The sequence below is a fragment of the Salmo salar genome, chromosome ssa15 (genome assembly GCF_905237065.1).
Source record: "Salmo salar chromosome ssa15, Ssal_v3.1, whole genome shotgun sequence".
In the NCBI taxonomy this organism is placed as follows: domain Eukaryota; kingdom Metazoa; phylum Chordata; class Actinopteri; order Salmoniformes; family Salmonidae; genus Salmo; species Salmo salar.
Genome location: NC_059456.1, coordinates 104,168,166 through 104,190,614, shown reverse-complemented (window position 1 = coordinate 104,190,614; position 22,449 = coordinate 104,168,166). Strand labels below are relative to the sequence as shown.

General features: G+C 43.0%; 1 protein-coding gene across 3 annotated transcripts in view; it reads left to right on the top strand.

Moving 5' to 3' along the window:
* Positions 1-22,449, top strand: part of LOC106572912 (laminin subunit alpha-5) — a 243,676-nt gene that overhangs the window by 192,306 nt on the left and 28,921 nt on the right. For 2 of the 3 annotated variants that reach the window (XM_045696499.1, XM_045696498.1), the window contains 16 exons: positions 3,567-3,711; positions 5,822-5,955; positions 6,267-6,432; positions 7,830-7,964; positions 8,243-8,394; positions 9,111-9,243; positions 11,042-11,185; positions 11,584-11,714; positions 14,060-14,224; positions 15,954-16,083; positions 16,557-16,726; positions 16,948-17,143; positions 17,554-17,706; positions 18,085-18,244; positions 18,879-19,003; positions 19,136-19,229. In XM_045696499.1, the coding sequence (XP_045552455.1) occupies positions 3,567-3,711; positions 5,822-5,955; positions 6,267-6,432; positions 7,830-7,964; positions 8,243-8,394; positions 9,111-9,243; positions 11,042-11,185; positions 11,584-11,714; positions 14,060-14,224; positions 15,954-16,083; positions 16,557-16,726; positions 16,948-17,143; positions 17,554-17,706; positions 18,085-18,244; positions 18,879-19,003; positions 19,136-19,229 (2,333 nt within the window). Of the gene's footprint in view, positions 1-3,566; positions 3,712-5,821; positions 5,956-6,266; positions 6,433-7,829; positions 7,965-8,242; positions 8,395-9,110; positions 9,244-11,041; positions 11,186-11,583; positions 11,715-14,059; positions 14,225-15,953; positions 16,084-16,556; positions 16,754-16,947; positions 17,144-17,553; positions 17,707-18,084; positions 18,245-18,878; positions 19,004-19,135; positions 19,230-22,449 lie in introns of those variants that run through there. The other variant, XM_045696500.1, reaches the window with a different exon arrangement.

Here is a 22,449-nt window from a genome sequence, read left to right as displayed (position 1 = left end):
TCATAGTCCATAAGCAACAATTGGCCTTACAAGTCTCAGGCTAAATCATCACGAGAATGTCATTCCAAATCACCTCCACTATACCAACCACTGCCTCTGTCATTATCACCACCACCATATTAACCTGCCCTCTCTCTATCTCTCTTTCTCACTCTCTCTCTATTAGAGCACAGAGGGTTTTCTTTAATGGAAGCTTCTCTAATGCACATTTGGTTGAGTGTGGTGTACCGCAGGGAAGCTGGCTAGGGCCATTATTATTTTCTGTTTTCACTAATGACCTTCCACTGACATTGAATAAAGCCTGTGTATCTATGTACGCTGACAACTCAACAGTATATACGTCAGATATGACAATAAAATAAATAACTAACACCCTTGATAACTCAATAATCCTCAGACTCCTGAGTGGCGCAGAGGTCTAAGGCACTGCATCTCAGTGAAAGAGGCGTCACTACAGTCCCTGTTTTGAATCCAGGCTGTATCACATTCGGCTGTGATTGGTAGTTCCATAGGGCGGCGCATAATTGGCCCAGCGTCGTCCGGGCTAGGCCGTCATTGCAAATAAGAATTTGTTTTTAACTGACTTGCCAGTTAAATAAAGGTTACATAACGTAGAGCTCAAGTCAGTTTGAGAATGGGTAACTACCAAAAGGCTGGTGCTAAATATCTCAAAAACTAAAATCATCGTTTTTGGGACAAATCACTCGCTCAACCCTTAACCTCATTTATATCTAGTATTGAATTACATGGCGATTAAGCAAGTTGAGGAGACCAACTGAGGAGACCAACGTTCGTTGGAATAATCGGACCAAGGCACAGCGTGAGTAGCGTTCCACATCTTTTATTCGAAAGTGAAACTAAGCAAAGACAAAAAGAATAAAGAATAAACGAAACGTGACTAAAGAGGTGCTACATTCACTAACTCAAAATAATATCCCATAAACACAGGTGGGAAAAACAGCTACTTAAATATGATCCCCAATTAGAGACAACGATTACCAGCTACCTCTAATTAGGAATCATACAAATCACCAACATAGAAAATCAAACCTAGAACCCACATAGAAATAAATAAACTAGATCAACCCCCCAGTCACACCCTGACCTACTCTACCATAGAAAATAAGAGCTCTCTATGGTCAGGATGTGATACAAACTGCTGGGTGTAAGCCTTAGATAGCAAGCTGTCATGGTCAAAACATTTACAGTGCATTCAGAAAGTATTCAGACCCCTTCCCTTTTCCCACATTTTGTTACGTTACAGCCTTATTCAAAAAGGGATGAAATTTCATTTTTTTCCTCGTCAGTCTACACACAATACCCTATAATGACATCACAATACCCTATAATGACAGTGAAATCAAGTTTACATTTTTTTTGCAAATTATTTAAAAAAAACCCTGAAATATCTTATTTACATAAGTATTCAGACTCTTTGCTAGGAGACTCGAAATTAAGCTCAGGTACATCCTGTTTCCATTGATCATCCTTGAGATGTTTCTACAGCTTGATTGGAGTCCACCTGTGGTAAATTCAATTGATTGGACATGATTTGGAATGGCGCACACCTGTCTATATAAGGTCCCACAGTTGACAGTGCACGTCAGAGCAAAAACCAAGCCATGAGGTCGAAGGAATTGTCCGTAGAGCTCCGAGACAGGATTGTGTCGAGGCACAGATCTGGGGAAGGGTATCAAAAAATGTGTGCAGCATTGAAGGTCCCCAATAACACAGTGGCCTCCATCATTCTTAAATGGAAGAAGTTTGGAACCACCAAGACTCTTCCTAGAACTGGCCGCCCGCCAAACTGAGAAATCGGGGGAGAAGGGCCTTGGTCAGGGAGGTGACCAAGAACCCGATGGTCACTCTGACAGAGCTCCAGAGTTTCTCTGTGGAGATGGGAGAATCTTCCAGAAGGACAACCATCTCTGCAGCACTCCACCAATCAGGTTTTTATAGTAGAGTGGGCAGACGGAAGCCACTCCTCAGTAAAAGGGACATGACAGCCCGCTTGCAGTTTGCCAAAAGGCACCTAAAGGACTCTCAGACCATGAGGAACATGGTTCTCTGGTCTGATGAAACCAAGATTGAACGCTTTGGCCTGAATGCCAAGCATCACGTCTGGAAGAAACCTGGCACCATCCCTACGGTGAAGCACGGTGGTGGCAGTATAATGCTGTGGGGATGTTTTTCAACGGCTAGTCAGGATTGAGGGACAGATGAACGGAGCAAACCTGCTCCAGAGCGCTAAGGACCTCAGACTGGGGCGAAGGTTCACCTTTCAACAGGACAACAACTGTAAGCACACAGAATGTCCTTGAGTGGTCCAGCCAGAGCCTGGACTTGAACCCGATCAAACATCTCTGGAGAGACCTGAAAATAGCTGTGCAGCAACGCTCCCCATCCAACCTGACAGAGCTTGAGAGGATCTGCAGAGAAGAATGGAAGAAACTTCCCAAATACAGGTGTGCCAAGCTTGTAGCGTCATACCCAAGAAGACTTGAGTCTGTAATTGCTGCCAAAGGTGCTTCAACAAAGTACTGAGTAAAAGGTCTGAATACTTATGTAAATGTGATATTTTCGGGGGAGTTTTTTTTTCTCAAATATTTCTAAAAACCTGTTTTTGCTTTTTCATTATGGGGTATTGTGATGTCATAATGGGGTATTGTGACGTCATTACGGGGTATTGTGATGTCATTATGGGGTATTGTGTGTAGACTGATGGGAAGAAAAAACGATTTAATACATTTTAGAATAAGGCTGTAACCTAACAAAATGTGGAATAAGTCAAGGGGTCTGAATATTGTACAATCAATGGATGCTAAAATGTGAAGAGTGCTTTGGTCTACTTTCTTGATATCTCAGTCAACCAGACAGGTCCTACAGGCCCTAGTTTTGTCGCACCTGGACTACTGTCCAGTTGTGGGTCAGGTGAGGAAAAGACGGACGTAGGTAAGTTGCAGTTGGTGCAAAACAGAAGAGCACGTATTGCACTTAGATGTACACAGAGGGCGATTGTCAACGAAATACATGCCAATCTCTCCTGGCTCCTTGTTGAGGAGAGATTGGGACTGTGAAGAGACACAGGCATTTTTAGGTATTATGTATTGTGTTTTATGTGATACATAGTTGTGGTACGAGTGTGATATGTAGTTGTGATACGAGTGTGATATGTAGTTGTCTCAACTGGCTATCTTGAGATGAATGCACTAGCTGTGGGTCGCTCTGGATGGGAGCCTTCTGCTAGATGACTTGTTAATGTAATTTGATGTATTCTATTTGTTGTATTTCTGTTTCCTGTTTGGACCCCAGGAAGAGTTGCCGCTGCCTTGGGGATCTTAATAAATACTACTAATACCACTCTCTCTCTCTGTCTCTCTCTCGCTGTCTCTGTCTCTGTCTGTCTCTGTCTGTCTCTCTTCCTCTCTCTCTGTTTCTCTCTTCCTCTCTCTCTGTTTCTCTCTTCCTCTCTCTCTGTTTCTCTCTTCCTCTCTCTCTGTTTCTCTCTTCCTCTCTCTCTGTTTCTCTCTTCCTCTCTCTCTGTTTCTCTCTTCCTCTCTCTACAGGATCCTTCAGTACGGCCAGATGGCCATGACTTCAGAGACCAGGGTGACCAAGGCTGTGGTGGAGGCAGGAGGGGACAGCGGACTGCTCAACCTCCAGACTGAAGAGACTGTGTTCTATGTGGGAGGGCACCCTGACACATTCACGGTGAGAGGGAGCTTGTGTGTGTGTGTGTGTGTGTGTCTGTGTGTGTGTGTGTGTGTGTGTGTGTGTGTGTGTGTGTGTGTGTGTGTGTGTGTGTGTGTGTGTGTGTCCAAAGGACCACAATGTATCCACAGCCTGTCGTAGATATACAGTGGTTATACCAAACATACAGTAGACCTGTAGTTTCTCCCTTATACACAAAATGACCAAAAGTATGTGGACACCTGCTCGTCGATCATCTCATTCCAAAATCATGGACATTAATATGGAGTTGGTCCCTCCTTTGCTGCTATAACAGCCTCCACTCTTCTGGGAAGGCTTTCCACTAGATGTTGGAACATTGCTGCGGGGACTTGCTTCCATTCAGACACAAGAGCATCAGTGAAGTCGTGGCAGTGATGGGCGATTAGGCCTGGCTCGCGTTCCAATTCATCCCAAAGGTGTTCGTTGGGGTCAGGGCTTTGTGCAGGCCAGTCAAGTTCTTCCACACCGATCTCGTAAAACCATTTCTGTATGGACCTCGCTTTGTGCACAGGGGCATTGTCATGCTGAAACAGGAAAGGGCCTTCCCCAAACTGTTGCCACAAAGTTGGAAGCACAGAATCGTCCAGAATGTAATTGTATCCTGTAGCGTTAAGATTTCCCTTCACTGGAGGAGCCTGAACCATGAAAAACAGCCCCAGACCATTATTCCTCTTCCACCAAACTTTACAGTTGGCACTATGCATTGGGCAGGTAGCGTTCTTCTGGCATCTGCTTTACACCACTCCAGCCGACGCTTGGCATTGCGCATGGTGATCTTAGGCTTGTGTGCGGCTGCTCAGCCATGGAAACCCATTTCATGAAGCTCCCGACAAACAGTTATTGTGCTGATGTTGCTTCCAGAGGCAGTTTGAAAATCGATAGTGAGTGTTGCAACCGAGGACAGATGATTTTTTTTACACGTTACGCCCTTGAGCACTCACTGGTCCCATTCTCTGAACTTGTGTAATCTACCACTTCGCGGCTGAGCCGTTGCTGCTCCTAGACGTTTCCACTTCACTATAACAGCACTTACAGTTGACCGGGGCAGCTCTAGCAGGGCAGAAATTGGACGAACTGACTTGTTGGGAAGGTGTTATCCAATGACGGTGTCACGTTGAAAGTCACTGAGCTCTTCAGTAAGGCAAATGTTTGTCTATGGAGATTGCATGGCTGTGTGCTCGATTTTATACACCTGTCAGCAATAGGTGTCCTGAAATAGCCAAATCCACTAATTTGAAGGGGTGTCCACATACTTTTGTGTATATATTTAGTGTATCTCTATTGTTAGTAACTCATAGATCTGTTTACTCGCTCAGCTTCATAAGTAACCCATATATCTCTCTAGTTTCTCTCAGCTCCTTCAGTAACCCATATATCTCTCTAGCTTCTCTCAGCTCATTCAGTAACCCATATATCTCTCTAGCTTCTCTCAGCTCATTTAGTAACCCATATATCTCTCTAGCTTCTCTCAGCTCCTTTAGTAACCCATATATCTCTCTAGCTTCTCTCAGCTCCTTCAGTAACCCATATATATATCTAGCTTCTCTCAGCTCCTTTAGTAACCCATATATCTCTCTAGCTTCTCTCAGCTCCTTCAGTAACCCATATCTCTCTAGCTTCTCTCAGCTCCTTCAGAAACCCATATATCTCTCTAGCTTCTCTCAGCTCATTTAGTAACCCATATCTCTCTAGCTTCTCTCAGCTCATTCACTAACCCATATATCTCTCTAGCTTCTCTCAGCTCATTCAGTAACCCATATCTCTCTAGCTTCTCTCAGCTCCTTCAGAAACCCATGTATCTCTCTAGCTTCTCTCAGCTCCTTCAGAAACCCATATATCTCTCTAGCTTCTCTCAGCTCATTTAGTAACCCATATCTCTCTGTTCTTCTCTCAGCCCCTTAGTAACATCTCTGTCTCTCTGTTCTTCTCTCAGCCCCTTAGTAACATCTCTGTCTCTCTGTTCTTCTCTCAGCCCCTTAGTAACATCTCTTCCTCTCTGTTCTTCTCTCAGCCCCTTAGTAACATCTCTTCCTCTCTGTTCTTCTCTCAGCCCCTTAGTAACATCTCTTCCTCTCTGTTCTTCTCTCAGCCCCCTCTCCAGCTACAGCTGCCCAACTTCAAGGGTTGTATTGAGCTGGAGACCCTGAATGAGGAGGTGCTCAGTCTCTATAACTTTGAGAACATCTTCCAACTCAACACCACCGAGGAGAAACCATGTGGAAGGTGGGACCGCTAGCCGACCGTTACATCTTATCTCTATGGCTGGAGCGCTCAGCACTGAATACTAACAAGAGCCCCAAACCGCCGTGTGTGGACTTCTGTATCTGTTAGCTATAGTTTATATCCCCAATAAAAAGATCAACATTTATAGAATTATTATGATCTTTTCATTTGCTGTCTATGGCCTAGTTCACGGTCAGCTAGCAAAACCCATGTACAAAGCATTTGACACAAAAAAAAAATGTGTATGAATTGTCTGTGAATATTGTGCTATTGTTTGGCGTGTTAGTGACGTGTTATTCTCTGTCCGTCAGAACTAAGCCAGTGTTGACCCAGCAGTGGGTGAACGACGCAGCCTACTTTGACGGGACGGGTTATGCTGAGGTCACCTTGAAGGAGGATACAGGGAAGATGCAACGCTTTGAACAGGAAGTTAAACTGATGAGTCACAACGGCATCTTGCTCATGCTCCTCAGCCAGGTCAGAGGTTATACTACTGCTGCTGGGGTTTAAGTCTCAAGATCACTATACTGGCGTGAAAATATATGTTCTCAGTGTTTAGCACTGGATATGATAGGATTAACAGGGGCAGCAGGTAGCCTAGTGGTTAGAGAGTTGGACTTGTAACCGAAAGGTTGCAAGATCGAATCCCCGAGCTGACAAGGTAAAAATCTGTCGTTCTGCCCCTGAACAAGGCAGGTAACCCACTGTTCCTAGGCCATCAATGAAAATAAGAATTTGTTCTTAACTGACTTGCCTAGTTAAATAAAGATATAATAAATACATTTTTTTTTTTTTAACTGTAATGTCCCAGAGGGAAAACATTTCTTAGACACACAATACTGCTGTATACAAAATAACTGCTGTGTACCATAGTATTATACTATACTGTAACTACAGACTGTTAACACTGGGGCCTGATTCAGTTGGATACTGCCCGTCATGGATTTAAAAGCATTGGATTGGTGTAACCATGCGAGAAAGTTTGCTAGTGCACACTTCAAGGGAAAGGTGGAGAGTCAGGACTTAGCCAGTGTATTGATGCCTTGTAGCTTCCTGTTTTAACCTGTCTGTGTATTGATGCCTTGTAGCTTCCTGTTTTAACCTGTCTGTGTGTATTGAGGCCATGTTGCTTCCTGTTTTAACCTGTCTGTGTATTGATGCCTTGTAGCTTCCTGTTTTAACCTGTCTGTGTATTGATGCCTTGTAGCTTCCTGTTTTAACCTGTCTGTGTATTGATGCCTTGTAGCTTCCTGTTTTAACCTGTCTGTGTATTGATGCCTTGTTGCTTCCTGTTTTAACCTGTCTGTGTATTGATGCCTTGTAGCTTCCTGTTTTAACCTGTCTGTGTATTGATGCCCTGTAGCTTCCTGTTTTAACCTGTCTGTGTATTGATGCCCTGTAGCTTCCTGTTTTAACCTGTCTGTGTATTGATGCCTTGTTGCTTCCTGTTTTAACCTGTCTGTGTATTGATGCCTTGTAGCTTCCTGTTTTAACCTGTCTGTGTGTATTGAGGCCATGTTGCTTCCTGTTTTAACCTGTCTGTGTATTGATGCCTTGTAGCTTCCTGTTTTAACCTGTCTGTGTATTGATGCCCTGTAGCTTCCTGTTTTAACCTGTCTGTGTGTATTGATGCCCTGTTGCTTCCTGTTTTAACCTGTCTGTGTATTGATGCTTTGTAGCTTCCTGTTTTAACCTGTCTGTGTATTGATGCCTTGTAGCTTCCTGTTTTAACCTGTCTGTGTATTGATGCCTTGTTGCTTCCTGTTTTAACCTGTCTGTGTATTGATGCCTTGTAGCTTCCTGTTTTAACCTGTCTGTGTATTGATGCCTTGTAGCTTCCTGTTTTAACCTGTCTGTGTATTTGACCCCATCAGGAGAAGTTCCTGTGCTTGGCGGTGCGTCAGGGACGTCTCAGGGTCTTCTATGACGTCACTGGTTCTCTACAGGAGCTGGAGCCTAAGGATTCAGACTCCCCTTACCTCAAGATCAGCGACGCTGAACCCAAATCTGTAAGAAACATTATACTGTGTATACTGTAGCCAGTGTTAAAGCTGCAATATGTCACTTTTGGAAGACCCGACCAAATTCACATAGAAATGTGAGTTATAGATCTGTTATTCTCATTGAAAGTAAGTCTAAGAAGCGGTAGATGTGTTCTATGTGCGCTATTTCTATGCTTCCCGTTCTTAAGTTTATTTTACTTTAAGTAATAAAGTTGGAAAGTTTGGTGTTTGTGTTGTAAGTTACTGTGTGAGTGTTACGTTCGGGTGTTTGTGTTCCTGTGTAGTTGGAGATTATCCTCCTCTACGATACGACTACGCGTGTTGTGGTGAGGAACAACCGCCAAACCCTCCTCAACTACGTCTTCACCGCGCCCCTGCCGCGCTTCGAAGGCAACTACTACCTGGCCGGAGTCCCCGAGGACAAGATGCCTGAAAGGTTAGACACATGCACACATACAGTACCAGTCTAAAGTTTAGACACAACTACTCATTCCAGGGTTTTTCTTAATTTTGTACTATTTTCTACATTGTAGAATAATAGTGAAGACATCAAAACTATTAAATAATACATATGGAAACATGTAGTAACAAAAAAAAGGTGTTAAACAAATCAAAATATATTTTATATTTGAGATTATTCGAAGTAGCCACCCTTTGCCTTGATGACAGCTTTGCACACTCTTGGCATTCTCTCAACCATCTTCACCGGGAATGCTTTTCCAAATGTCTTGAAGGAGTTCCCACATATGCTGAGCACTTGTTGGCTGTTTTTCCTTCACTCTGCAGTCCAACTCATCCCAAACCATCTCAATTTGGTTGAGGTTGGGAGATTGTGGAGGCCAGGTCATCTGATGCAGCACTCCATCACTCTCCTTCTTGATCAAATAGCCCTTACACAGCCTGGAGGTGTGTTTTGGGTCATTGTCCTGTTGAAAAACAAATGATAGTCCCACTAAGCGCAAACCTACAATGTAGAAAATTAGTAGGTGTGTCCAAACTTTTGACTGGTACTGTACATGCACACACACAGGAACGCAAACACGCACACACACAGAGAGGAACACAAGCAAACACACACACACACTAACAGTTTCTTTGCATCCTCTCTAAGAAGGGCATTAACATAATAATATTGTATTTTTCTCCCTCCAGCCTGAAGGCCCTGTTCCCTCGCCAGGGCTCTCTGAAGGGCTGTTTTAGGAACGTCAAGGCCATGAATTCTCACATCGACCTGAAGAGGATGGCCAGCTCTGGGGTCAGCTACGGCTGTGCCAACGACCTACTGGTTAGTGTGTGTATATATATATACTGCTCAAAAAAATAAAGGGAACACTTAAACAACACAATGTAACTCCAAGTCAATCACACTTCTGTGAAATCAAACTGTCCACTTAGGAAGCAACACTGATTGACAATACATTTCACATGCTGTTGTGCAAATGGAATAGACAACAGGTGGAAATTATAGGCAATTAGCAAGACACCCCCAATAAAGGAGTGGTTCTGCTGGTGGGGACCACAGACCACTTCTCAGTTCCTATGCTTCCTGGCTGATGTTTTGGTCACTTTTGAATGCTGGCGGTGCTTTCACTCTAGTGGTAGCATGAGACGGAGTCTACAACCCACACAAGTGGCTCAGGTAGTGCAGCTCATCCAGGATGGCTGAAGCTGTGGCAAGAAGGTTTGCTGTGTCTGTCAGCGTAGTGTCCAGAGCATGGAGGCGCTACCAGGAGACAGGCCAGTACATCAGGAGACGTGGAGGAGGTCGTAGGAGGGCAACATCCTCCAGCATGACCGGTTTGGCGGTGGGTCAGTCATGGTGTGGGGTGGCATTTCTTTGGGGGGCCGCACAGCCCTCCATGTGCTCACCAGAGGTAGCCTGACTGCCATTAGGTACTGAGATGAGATCCTCAGACCCTTTGTGAGACCATATGCTGGTGCGGTTGTCCCTGGGTTCCTCCTAATGCAAGACAATGCTAGACCTCATGTGGCTGGAGTGTGTCAGCAGTTCCTGCAAGAGGAAGGCATTGATGCAATGGACTGGCCCGCCCGTTCCCCAGACCTGAATCCAATTGAGCACATCTGGGACATCATGTCTCGCTCCATCCACCAACGTCACGTTGCACCACAGACTGTCCAGGAGTTGGCAGATGCTTTAGTCCAGGTCTGGGAGGAGACCCTCAGGAGACCATCCGCCAACTCATCAGGAGCATGCCCAGGCATTGTAGGGAGGTCATACAGGCACGTGGAGGCCACACACACTACTGAGCCTCATTTTGACTTGTTTTAAGGACATTACATCAAAGTTGGATCAGCCTGTAGTGTGGTTTTCCACTTTAATTTTGAGTGTGACTCCAAATCCAGACCTCCATGGGTTGATAAATTGGATTTCCATTGATTGTTTTTGTGTGATTTTGTTGTCAGCACATTCAACTATGTAAAGAAAAAAGTATTTAATAAGATTATTTCTTTCATTCAGATCTAGGATGTGTTGTTTAAGTGTTCCCTTTATTTTTTTGAGCAGTATATATACACACATGTTACACTTCAAAAGTTTGGGGTCACTTAGAAATGTCCTTGTTTTTGAAAGAAAAGCCCCAAAACATGTGTCCATTAAAATAACATCAAATTGATCAGAAATACAGTGTAGACATTGTTAATGTTGTAAATGACTTTTGTAGCTGGAAACGGCTGATTTTTAATGGAATATCTACATAGGCGTACAGAGGCCCATTATCAGCAACCGTCACTTCTGTGTTCCAATGGCACGTTGTGTTAGCTAATCCAAGTTTATCATTTTAAAAGGCTAATTGATTATTAGAAAACCTTTTTGCAATTATGTTAGCACAGCTGAAAACTGTTGTTCTGATTAAAGAACCAATAAAACTGGTCTTCTTTAGACTAGCTGAGTATCTGGAGCATCTGCATTTGTGGGTTCGTTTACAGGCTCAAAATGGCCAGAAACCAAAAACTTTCTTCTGGAACTCGTCAGTCTATTCTTGTTCTGAGAAATGAAGGCTATTCCATGCAAGATATATGCCAAGAAACTGAAGATCTCGTACAACCTTGTGTTGTTGTGTCAGGTGGCCCGTGAGGCCCACTTCTCAGGCCAGAGTTACCTGGACTTGTCTCCAGACAGCATCCCTGGTCTCAGGAACAACTTCTACGCTGGGTTTGGCTTCCGTTCTGACCAGAAGAACGGACTCATGTTCTACCACCAAGCTCAGGTACTATATACTCTAGCTTCCTCGCTCTCTCTCCCTCTCTCTCTCTCTCTCTCTCGCTCTCCCTCTCTCTCTCTCGCTCTCCCTCTCTCTCTCTCTCTCCCACGATCTCTTTCTCTCCTTCTCTTAGAGAGATGGATGGATATGCTAACCGTACCCGTGTGGCTCAGTTGGTAGAGCATGGTGTTTGCAACGCCAGGGTTGTGGGTTCAATTCCCACGGGGGACCAGTACGGAAAAAATGTATGAAATGTATGCATTCACTACTGTAAGTCGCTCTGGATAAGAGCGTCTGCTAAATGACTAAAAATGTAAAAATGTAAATGTAAAATATACCTTCACTGTGGTTACAGGATCGTGATTGATTGTAATATGTGGTTATAATGTGTGTTCTCTGGTCAGGACGGAGTGTGCCAGGTGTTCCTGGATAAGGGTCATGTGGTAGTGAGGGCGGGTAACAACGAGGTGAAGACTCAAAAGACCTACAACGATGACAACGATCATTATGTAACTCTGAACAGCAACAACAACAGGTAGGATTTACCATCCACCAACTAAATGATCATTATGTAACTCTATACAGCAACAACAACAGGTAGGATTTACCATCCACCAACTAAATGATCATTATGTAACTCTATACAGCAACAACAACAGGTAGGATTTACCATCCACCAACTAAATGATTATTATGTAACTCTATACAACAACAGGTAGGATTTACCATCCACCAACTAAATGATCATTATGTAACTCTATACAACAACAGGTAGGATTTACCATCCACCAACTAAATGATCATTATGTAACTCTATACAACAACAGGTAGGATTTACCATCCACCAACTAAATGATCATTATGTAACTCTATACAACAACAGGTAGGATTTACCATCCACCAACTAAATGATCATTATGTAACTCTATACAACAACAGGTAGGATTTACCATCCACCAACTAAATGATCATTATGTAACTCTATACAACAACAACAACAGGTAGGATTTACCATCCACCAACTAAATGATCATTATGTAACTCTATACAGCAACAACAACAGGTAGGATTTACCATCCACCAACTAAATGATCATTATGTAACTCTATACAGCAACAACAACAGGTAGGATTTACCATCCACCAACTAAATGATCATTATGTAACTCTATACAGCAACAACAACAGGTAGGATTTACCATCCACCAACTAAATGATTATTATGTAACTCTATACAACAACAGGTAGGATTTACCATCCACCAACTAAATGATCATTATGTAACTCTATACAGCAACAACAACAGGTAGGATTTACCATCCACCAACTAAATGATCATTATGTAACTCTATACAGCAACAACAACAGGTAGGATTTACCATCCACCAACTAAATGATTATTATGTAACTCTATACAACAACAGGTAGGATTTACCATCCACCAACTAAATGATCATTATGTAACTCTATACAACAACAGGTAGGATTTACCATCCACCAACTAAATGATCATTATGTAACTCTGTACAGCAACAGGTAGGATTTACCATCCACCAACTAAATGATCATTATGTAACTCTGTACAACAACAGGTAGGATTTACCATCCACCAACTAAATGATCATTATGTAACTCTATACAGCAACAACAACAGGTAGGATTTACCATCCACCAACTAAATGATCATTATGTAACTCTATACAGCAACAGGTAGGATTTACCATCCACCAACTAAATGATCATTATGTAACTCTATACAACAACAGGTAGGATTTACCATCCACCAACTAAATGATCATTATGTAACTCTATACAACAACAACAACAGGTAGGATTTACCATCCACCAACTAAATGATCATTATGTAACTCTATACAGCAACAGGTAGGATTTACCATCCACCAACTAAATGATCATTATGTAACTCTATACAGCAACAACAACAGGTAGGATTTACCATCCACCAACTAAATGATCATTATGTAACTCTATACAGCAACAACAACAGGTAGGATTTACCATCCACCAACTAAATGATCATTATGTAACTCTATACAGCAACAACAACAGGTAGGATTTACCATCCACCAACTAAATGATCATTATGTAACTCTGTACAGCAACAGGTAGGATTTACCATCCACCAACTAAATGATCATTATGTAACTCTGTACAACAACAGGTAGGATTTACCATCCACCAACTAAATGATCATTATGTAACTCTATACAGCAACAACAACAGGTAGGATTTACCATCCACCAACTAAATGATCATTATGTAACTCTATACAGCAACAGGTAGGATTTACCATCCACCAACTAAATGATCATTATGTAACTCTGTACAACAACAGGTAGGATTTACCATCCACCAACTAAATGATCATTATGTAACTCTGTACAACAACAGGTAGGATTTACCATCCACCAACTAAATGATCATTATGTAACTCTATACAGCAACAGGTAGGATTTACCATCCACCAACTAAATGATCATTATGTAACTCTGTACAGCAACAGGAAGGATTTACCATCCACCAACTAAATGATCATTATGTAACTCTATACAACAACAGGTAGGATTTACCATCCACCAACTAAATGATCATTATGTAACTCTGTACAACAACAGGTAGGATTTACCATCCACCAACTAAATGATCATTATGTAACTCTGTACAGCAACAGGAAGGATTTACCATCCACCAACTAAATGATCATTATGTAACTCTATACAGCTACAACAGCAGAAAGGATGACTGGCAAATTCTGTTCAACATGCAGGCATGTACTCTCCTTTGAATGGAAGAGCTGTGAAACATGAAACCCAATCTGTGTTTTGTGTGGTGTTGCTGATGTGTGTGTGTGTGTGTCTAGGTTGCGTGTCTATGTGGATGACGTCCTGGAGAAGAATGGGGATACGGGTGTTGGAGGGGGCAGCAGCCGGGCGACACTGTCACCTGGAGGGGTCTACCTGGGAGGGACACCTGACAACAGCCTCAACAACCTCACCGGCTGTCTTAGCAACCTGTTCATCAAGAGGTAAGAAGGGTTTAGCACCAGGACAAACCGAGCAGAGAAAATAAGGGATCTACTACTGCTAGATTATAATGTTGCTGCTCCTACTGCTAGATAATAATGTTGCTGCTCCTACTACTGCTAGATTATAATGTTGCTGCTCCTACTGCTAGATTACAATGTTGCTGCTCCTACTACTGCTAGATTATAATGTTGCTGCTCCTACTACTGCTAGATTATAATGTTGCTGCTCCTACTGCTAGATTATAATGTTGCTGCTCCTACTACTGCTAGATTACAATGTCGCTGCTCCTACTGCTGCTAGATTATAATGTTGCTGCTCCTACTACTGCTAGATTACAATGTTGCTGCTCCTACTGCTAGATTATAATGTTGCTGCTCCTACTACTGCTAGATTATAATGTTGCTGCTCCTACTGCTGCTAGATTATAATGTCGCTGCTCCTACTGCTAGATTATAATGTCGCTGCTCCTACTGCTAGATTATAATGTTCCTACTACTACTGCTAGATTATAATGTTGCTCCTACTACTACTGCTAGATTATAATGTTGCTCCTCTACTACTGCTAGATTATAATGTTGCTGCTCCTACTACTGCTAGATTATAATGTTACTGCTCCTACTGCTAGATTATAATGTTGCTCCTCCTACTGCTGCTAGATTATAATGTTGCTGATCCTACTACTGCTAGATTATAATGTTGCTGCTCCTACTACTGCTAGATTATAATGTTGCTGCTCCTACTGCTGCTAGATTATAATGTTGCTGCTCCTACTGCTGCTAGATTATAATGTTGCTGCTCCTACTGCTGCTAGATTATAATGTTGCTGCTTCTACTGCTGCTAGATTATAATGTTGCTGCTTCTACTACTGCTAGATTATAATGTTGCTGCTTCTACTACTGCTGCTAGATTACAATGTTGCTGCTCCTACTGCTGCTAGATTATAATGTTGCTGCTCCTACTGCTGGATTATAATGTTGCTGCTCCTACTGCTAGATTATAATGTTGCTGCTCCTACTGCTGCATTACAATGTTGCTGCTTCTACTACTGCTAGATTATAATGTTGCTGCTCCTACTACTGCTAGATTACAATGTTGCTGCTCCTACTGCTGCTAGATTACAATGTTGCTGCTCCTACTGCTAGATTATAATGTTGCTGCTCCTACTGCTAGATTATAATGTTGCTGCTCCTACTGCTGCTAGATTACAATGTTGCTGCTCCTACTACTGCTGGATTATAATGTTGCTGCTCCTACTGCTGCTGCTAGATTATAATGTCGCTGCTCCTACTGCTGCTAGATTATAATGTTGCTGCTCCTACTGCTGCTAGATTATAATGTTGCTGCTCCTACTGCTGCTAGATTATAATGTTGCTGCTCCTACTGCTGCTAGATTATAATGTTGCTGCTCCTACTGCTGCTAGATTATAATGTTGCTGCTCCTACTGCTACTGCTAGATTATAATGTCGCTGCTCCTACTGCTGCTAGATTATAATGTTGCTGCTCCTACTGCTGCTAGATTATAATGTTGCTGCTCCTAGTGCTGCTAGATTATGTTGCTGCTTCTACTACTGCTAGATTACAATGTCGCTGCTCCTACTGCTGCTATATTAGAAGTTTAGTTTTCTAAGACTATATGTGATATACCACTATGTGTAGGACTTGGGCTATAACTGTTACTGTAGCCATGACAACGGGCTAACACCTCTACAATGACTGTACTCTACAGAGACAAGCCTTCTCAGATGGTGATGAATCTGATGAACGCTAACGATAACATCAACGTTCCTCTAGCCTGTCCCGCTGCCAATAAACCTCAACAGATCCTGGCCACACCCCCACGACAAAAGCATGTTAAGGTACCTGACGCTACAGAAACACAATATATAATGTATTATAATAATACTTCTATAGCTGACACCATAGGTACACAATATATAATGTATTATAATAATACTTCTATAGCTGACACCATAGGTACACAATATATAATGTATTATAATAATACTTCTATAGCTGACACCATAGGTACACAATATATAATGTAGTAGAATTATACTTCTATAGCTGACACTATATAATGTAGTATAATTATATTTCTATAGCTGACACCATAGGTACACAATATATAATGTAGTATAATTATACTTCTATAGCTGACAATAGCCGTGTCCCTAAATATCCGTGTCCCTAAATAGCTCCTTAAATGCCGTATTCGTCCCACATTTCTGCATTCCATTTTCCTTGCTGTATGAACCACTTGCTCTCTACCCTCCATGATGAAGTTATCATATCCCCTCCCTCCCTCCCCCTCCCTCCCCCCCCTCTACAGGGTAAACACAGGAAGCCTGCGGTTGGTGGTGGTTCAGGGGGGCGGAATCGCAGTGCCAGGGAGTCCTGCCAGGGGGACCTAGCCAATCAGGAGGTCGGAGCTCTGCACTTCAGTGGCTCCTCCCACAGCCACCAGCGCTACGACAGGCTACCAGAGGCCTTCAGCAGGACGTCAGTACCCTGTAACAACTAATAGTAGTACGGACTAAACAACCTCCACAGGGCTCTGTTTCAATAAACATGCTTTTTTTTGTGTCATTTTATTAAGATAATCCTTTAAAAAAAAAAAAAAGGTTTTCCATAGTTGTTCCATGTCCTGTATATGAATGTAATATATATATATATATATATATATATATATATGTATATATGTCCCCTTCTCTGCCCCACAGGCCTCACATCTCCATGGGTCTACGTGTGAACTCTTCAGAAGGCTTGGTGTTCTGTGTGCCTGGTTCAGGACAGCGTAGCAGCTCTGTGATGACGCTGTCTGTCTCCGACGGACACCTGCTGCTCCTCGTCGACGGAGGGAAGAGGAAGACTAGCATCCGTTCGCGCAGGAAGTACAACGACGGACAGTGGCACACGGTGAGCGTGTGTGTGGTATAACCAATAACATGCTATCTTACCACCATCCTCAGTAACACGCCAAGAACACTGTAATAATGTTTATTGATATGGAAATGGCACGTGTTTTTTGTCTGAACTCAACACATATCAGTGAAGGCACGTGAATCTGGTCTCACGTTGAGACTGTAGTCTCATTGTCTTCCGTCCTGATTCAGATTTAGATCGGGATTGTGGTTCGTGTGTGTCTGACTTGTGTGTCTGACTTGTGTGTGTGTGTGTGTGTGTGTGTGTGTGTCTGTGTGTGTGTATCTGTGTGTATCTGTGTGTATCTGTGTGTGTCTGTGTGTGCTCTAAATCCTGGCACCACCAGTAACAGACCAGCGTAATAGCAACATGTTTTTGTCTGTTTGTTTTTTTTCTTCCCCCAGGTGTTTGTGAAGAGGGAGGGAGAGAAGGCCAGTTTGATTGTTGATGGGATCCATGCCCAGTCTAAGAGGGTCTCAGGAGGGGAGAAGAACCCTCTCAGTTCCCCTCTCTACATCGGAGGAGTTCCCTCAGCAGTCGCCAGCTCACTTCTCACGGTACTACAGCCTTGCGTCACATTCACAGTAGAGAGACAAGGAATAAGACTTAAACTCTATCTAAATGCATTTTTCTGCAATTCCATTGATTTCATCCTATCCCCTCTCCTCCTTCCCTATTGGAGGAGAAGGTCCAATACATTGCGAGGAGAAAGGATTTGAGGAATCGAGGAAAGATTAATTGAAAAAATAGCTATTATATGAACATTGTGCTTCTTCCAGTCAGTGGTAAAGTCCTAATGCTCTCCCTTGGCTTTAAAGGTGCTCTGTGTTTCTCTCTACGGTGTGTGTGTGTACCACAGGTGCCTATGGTACAGAGAAATACATTCCTTATTGAAACTGTTTTACGGTGTACTGCACATCTCGTTCACTACATAGGTGCCAGGTCCTGGAGGGTTTGTGGGCTGTGTGAGGGACCTGGAGCTGAATCAGCAGATCATAGCCAATCCCTCCACTAGCCTGGGGGTTGTACCCTGCTTCCAGACCAATCTGCAGCCTGGGGCATACTTCTCTTCCCAGGGAGGACACATGGCTATATGTACAGTATACCATCTCTCTCCTCTCCTCTCCTCTCCTCCCAGGGAGGACACATAGCTATATGTACAGTATCTCTCCTCTCCTCTCCTCTCCTCTCCTCTCCTCTCCTCTCCTCTCCTCTCCTCTCCTCTCCTCTCCTCTCCTCTCCTCTCCTCTCCTCTCCTCTCCTCTCCTCTCCTCCCAGGGAGGACACATGGCTATATGTACAGTATACCTCTCCTCTCCTCTCCTCCCAGAGAGGACACATGGCTATATGTACAGTATACCACCTCTCCTCTCCTCTCCTCCCAGAGAGGACACATGGCTATATGTACAGTATACCACTCCTCTCCTCTCCTCTCCTCCCAGAGAGGACACATGGCTATATGTACAGTATACCACCTCTCCTCTCCTCTCCTCCCAGGGAGGACACATGGCTATATGTACAGTATACCACCTCTCCTCTCCTCTTCTCTCCTCTCCTTTAAAATAATTTGGTTGCAATTGAAAATGTTTGTCAAAGAGACCCTGGATTTCCTGAAAAAGGATCTTGGAGAGACTATTATGAAACAGGGCAGAGCACAACAAAAGGAATATATATTTTAACAGTAATGTCTGGTGCACACTGACTAATCTCTCTGTGTCTCTGTGTCTAGATGAGGGCCTGGTGTTAGGGCGGGACCTAGAGGTCCAGCTGGAGGTACGGCTGGTGTCTGACTCTGGTCTCCTGTTGCATGCTGGGTCTGGGCAACAGCTCAGTCTCTACCTCAACCAGGGAGAGGTATGATTTAACTAAGTGTTTTTTCATTATTATTGGGCTACCTAGACAGTTTTCTTCCATTTCAAACAGAATAATCTGTACAATGAAAGAGTGTGTGTGTATAATGACTGTATACTGTGGTGTCCTCTACAGGTGACAGTCACAGTGAACAGTGGTCATGGAGAATTCTCCACCTCTTTCACACCTGAGGAATCCCTGTGTGACGGACACTGGCACAGTATCACAGGTGAGTTGTAGCTTACAGTTACAGATACAGGTGAGTTGTAGCTTACATTTACAGATACAGGTGAGTTGTAGCTTACAGATACAGGTGAGTTGTAGCATACAGATACAGGTGAGTTGTAGCTTACAGTTACAGATACAGGTGAGTTGTAGCTTACAGTTACAGGTGAGTTGTAGCTTACAGTTACAGGTGAGTTGTAGCTTACAGTTACAGGTGAGTTGTAGCTTACAGTTACAGATACAGGTGAGTTGTAGCTTACAGATACAGGTGAGTTGTAGCTTACAGTTACAGGTGAGTTGTAGCTTACAGTTACAGGTGAGTTGTAGCTTACAGTTACAGATACAGGTGAGTTGTAGCTTACAGATACAGGTGAGTTGTATCTTACAGTTACAGATGCAGGTGAGTTGTAGCTTACAGTTACAGGTGAGTTGTAGCTTACAGTTACAGGTGAGTTGTAGCTTACAGTTACAGGTGAGTTGTAGCTTACAGTTACAGATACAGGTGAGTTGTAGCTTACAGATACAGGTGAGTTGTAGCTTACAGTTACAGATGCAGGTGAGTTGTAGCTTACAGATACAGGTGAGTTGTAGCTTACAGATACAGGTGAGTTGTAGCTTACAGATACAGGTGAGTTGTAGCTTACAGTTACAGATACAGGTGAGTTGTAGCTTACAGATACAGGTGAGTTGTAGCTTACAGATACAGGTGAGCTGTAGCTTACAGATACAGGTCAGTTGTAGCTTACAGATACAGGTGAGTTGTAGCTTACAGATACAGGTGAGTTGTAGCTTACAGATACAGGTGAGTTGTAGCTTACAGTTACAGGTACAGGTGAGTTGTAGCTTACAGTTACAGGTACAGGTGAGTTGTAGCTTACAGTTACAGGTACAGGTGAGTTGTAGCTTACAGGTACAGGTGAGTTGTAGCTTACAGATACAGGTGAGTTGTAGCTTACAGATACAGATACAGGTGAGGTCTAGCTTACAGTTACAGATACAGGTGAGTTGTAGCTTACAGATACAGGTGAGTTGTAGCTTACAGTTACAGATACAGGTGAGTTGTAGCATACAGATACAGGTGAGTTGTAGCTTACAGTTACAGATACAGGTGAGTTGTAGCTTACAGTTACAGGTGAGTTGTAGCTTACAGTTACAGGTGAGTTGTAGCTTACAGTTACAGATACAGGTGAGTTGTAGCTTACAGATACAGGTGAGTTGTAGCTTACAGTTACAGATGCAGGTGAGTTGTAGCTTACAGTTACAGGTGAGTTGTAGCTTACAGATACAGGTGAGTTGTAGCTTACAGATACAGGTGAGTTGTAGCTTACAGATACAGGTGAGTTGTAGCTTACAGATACAGGTGAGTTGTAGCTTACAGTTACAGATACAGGTGAGTTGTAGCTTACAGATACAGGTGAGCTGTAGCTTACAGATACAGGTCAGTTGTAGCTTACAGATACAGGTGAGTTGTAGCTTACAGATACAGGTGAGTTGTAGCTTACAGATACAGATACAGGTGAGTTGTAGCTTACAGTTACAGATACAGGTGAGTTGTAGCTTACAGTTACAGGTGAGTTGTAGCTTACAGTTACAGGTGAGTTGTAGCTTACAGTTACAGGTGAGTTGTAGCTTACAGTTACAGTTACAGGTGAGTTGTAGCTTACAGATACAGATACAGGTGAGTTGTAGCTTACAGATACAGATACAGGTGAGTTGTAGCTTACAGTTACAGGTACAGGTGAGTTGTAGCTTACAGTTACAGGTACAGGTGAGTTGTAGCTTACAGGTACAGGTGAGTTGTAGCTTACAGATACAGGTGAGTTGTAGCTTACAGATACAGATACAGGTGAGGTCTAGCTTACAGTTACAGATACAGGTGAGTTGTAGCTTACAGATACAGGTGAGTTGTAGCTTACAGTTACAGATACAGGTGAGTTGTAGCTTACAGATACAGGTGAGTTGTAGCTTACAGTTACAGATACAGGTGAGTTGTAGCTTACAGTTACAGATACAGGTGAGTTGTAGCTTACAGATACAGGTGAGTTGTAGCTTACAGTTACAGATACAGGTGAGTTGTAGCTTACAGATACAGGTGAGTTGTAGCTTACAGATACAGGTGAGCTGTAGCTTACAGATACAGGTGAGCTGTAGCTTACAGATACAGGTCAGTTGTAGCTTACAGATACAGGTCAGTTGTAGCTTACAGATACAGGTGAGTTGTAGCTTACAGATACAGATACAGGTGAGTTGTAGCTTACAGTTACAGAGACAGGTGAGTTGTAGCTTACAGTTACAGGTGAGTTGTAGCTTACAGTTACAGGTGAGTTGTAGCTTACAGTTACAGGTGAGTTGTAGCTTACAGTTACAGTTACAGGTGAGTTGTAGCTTACAGATACAGATACAGGTGAGTTGTAGCTTACAGATACAGATACAGGTGAGTTGTAGCTTACAGTTACAGGTACAGGTGAGTTGTAGCTTACAGTTACAGGTACAGGTGAGTTGTAGCTTACAGGTACAGGTGAGTTGTAGCTTACAGATACAGATACAGGTGAGGTCTAGCTTACAGGTTACAGATACAGGTGAGTTGTAGCTTACAGTTACAGATACAGGTGAGTTGTAGCTTACAGTTACAGATACAGGTGAGTTGTAGCTTACAGTTACAGATACAGGTGAGTTGTAGCTTACAGTTACAGATACAGGTGAGTTGTAGCTTACAGGTACAGGTGAGTTGTAGCTTACAGATACAGGTGAGTTGTAGCTTACAGATACAGATACAGGTGAGGTCTAGCTTACAGTTACAGATACAGGTGAGTTGTAGCTTACAGTTACAGATACAGGTGAGTTGTAGCTTACAGTTACAGATACAGGTGAGTTGTAGCTTACAGTTACAGATACAGGTGAGTTGTAGCTTACAGTTACAGATACAGGTGAGTTGTAGCTTACAGATACAGGTGAGTTGTAGCTTACAGTTACAGATACAGGTGAGTTGTAGCTTACAGATACAGGTGAGTTGTAGCTTACAGATACAGGTGAGCTGTAGCTTACAGATACAGGTGAGCTGTAGCTTACAGATACAGGTCAGTTGTAGCTTACAGATACAGGTCAGTTGTAGCTTACAGATACAGGTGAGTTGTAGCTTACAGATACAGATACAGGTGAGTTGTAGCTTACAGTTACAGAGACAGGTGAGTTGTAGCTTACAGTTACAGGTGAGTTGTAGCTTA